The 1,431-nt window shown below is 36.6% G+C and overlaps 1 pseudogene across 1 annotated transcript in view; it reads left to right on the forward strand.

Moving 5' to 3' along the window:
- The window catches only part of TEOVI_000907700:pseudogene, a 1,436-nt pseudogene extending 1,319 nt beyond the window's left edge, over nt 1-117 (forward strand). Inside the window, 3 exon segments of the mRNA in view lie at nt 1-4; nt 6-44; nt 46-117. The exon segment at nt 1-4 is cut by the window's left edge and continues 1,319 nt beyond it. Of these exon segments, the coding sequence occupies nt 1-4; nt 6-44; nt 46-117 (115 nt within the window).
- The last annotated feature ends 1,314 nt before the right edge of the window (nt 118-1,431 follow it).

The raw sequence follows: 1,431 nt of genomic DNA on the forward strand, positions 1-1,431 counted from the left end.
TAGCAGAGACACCCTGCAAAGAAGGGGGCTGTGATTTTGATGAGAAAAAAGAGCCAAAATGCTTTCCGGCAGTTGATACTGACAAGAAAGATGAAAAATCGTTTTCTGGCAATTTGAGAGTTTTTTTCCTCAGGTATTTTCTGCGTTAGTTTTGGCAGCATTCTAAGCATTTTCGCTTCTATAAAACTTTTAGGATTTTTGCTGCAGTTTATGAGGTTTATAAAATTTATGAAATTTGTTATATTTTAACAATTGTTGTAAAGACTCTTAATAATGTTGAAATATTTCAAATAATTGAAACTATAGCAAAGTGTGAAATTTTAGTAAAATATGCATAATAATAGCATATCAGTGCAACGTAGTGGTGCAATACTGTACAAAAAAGAGTGCTATTCCAATTTTGTTTACATTATCTCTTGAATGGATATTGGTTAAAGTCGTGGTAGTAATAGTAATGATTATGATAGATGAGTGTTTTGAGTGCGTATATAATAATTTAATAAAAAGGTGTAGTTTAAAGCTAAAAGAAAATACGACGTAAAAACACTGAAAACAAGACTAAGGGTGGAATGAGAGTATGTGAGTGAGTGGGACAGTTAGTGCGTGATGGAATGCATGAGAAATATTTTTAAGGAACGAATAAAGGCAATGAAAGGGTAGAAGACGGAGTATACGCAGCTTCAAACGCAACAAGCCGATAGGAGTTATCGAATAGAAAAAAAATGGAGGGACAGTCGTGCAAACAAACATTTCATTGTATAGGCTAAATGGAGTGCCCACTTTATCTGTAGAAAGGAAAGAAAGCCACAAGGATGGATGAAAAATGCAGAGTGTAACAACTGGAAGAACGGTAGAGCAGCACAGAAAGAAACAATACAGGAGGAGCCAGTGATGCTTCACATTTCACATGTTAATGGATAGACGTGACAGCGCATATGTTTCCAACTATGGTTATCAATCTGATGGTATATTCTCGTGTTAAACAGTAAACTGCGATCAAAGCAATCCATAGGATAAATTATAGTTTACTGAAGAGCAGAATATAGAAAAACTTAAAAAGATGTGGGGATAGATTGTTTAGTGGTAACTTTGAGGGTTTGCAACGCGTATCGTACGAGATGTTTGCAGAGACAAAAAGTCTATATAAAGTATCAGTAACCATTCCTCGAACCAAACCGGTAATGTGTGCCACATGAATATAGATAAAAGTATTTTGTTAGCCAATTGAAGTGACCAGCAGAGGGCGACTATTTGGAAGTAGCAGCAGGCAGGACAAGCAACCGAACTGCCAGCCATACCGTGGCCGAGGTGGAAAAGCTACGCGTATAAACGAAAAACACAGTACTCTAGTTGCTTTCTCACGGCTTTAAAATGAAAACCATAGATTGTTGCAGGCAAATTTTCTTCAGTGCTTTTGCTGCCCAGGTTAAC

This window comes from Trypanosoma equiperdum (genome assembly GCF_001457755.1).
Source record: "Trypanosoma equiperdum strain OVI genome assembly, contig: ctg_1101, whole genome shotgun sequence".
Classification (NCBI taxonomy): domain Eukaryota; phylum Euglenozoa; class Kinetoplastea; order Trypanosomatida; family Trypanosomatidae; genus Trypanosoma; species Trypanosoma equiperdum.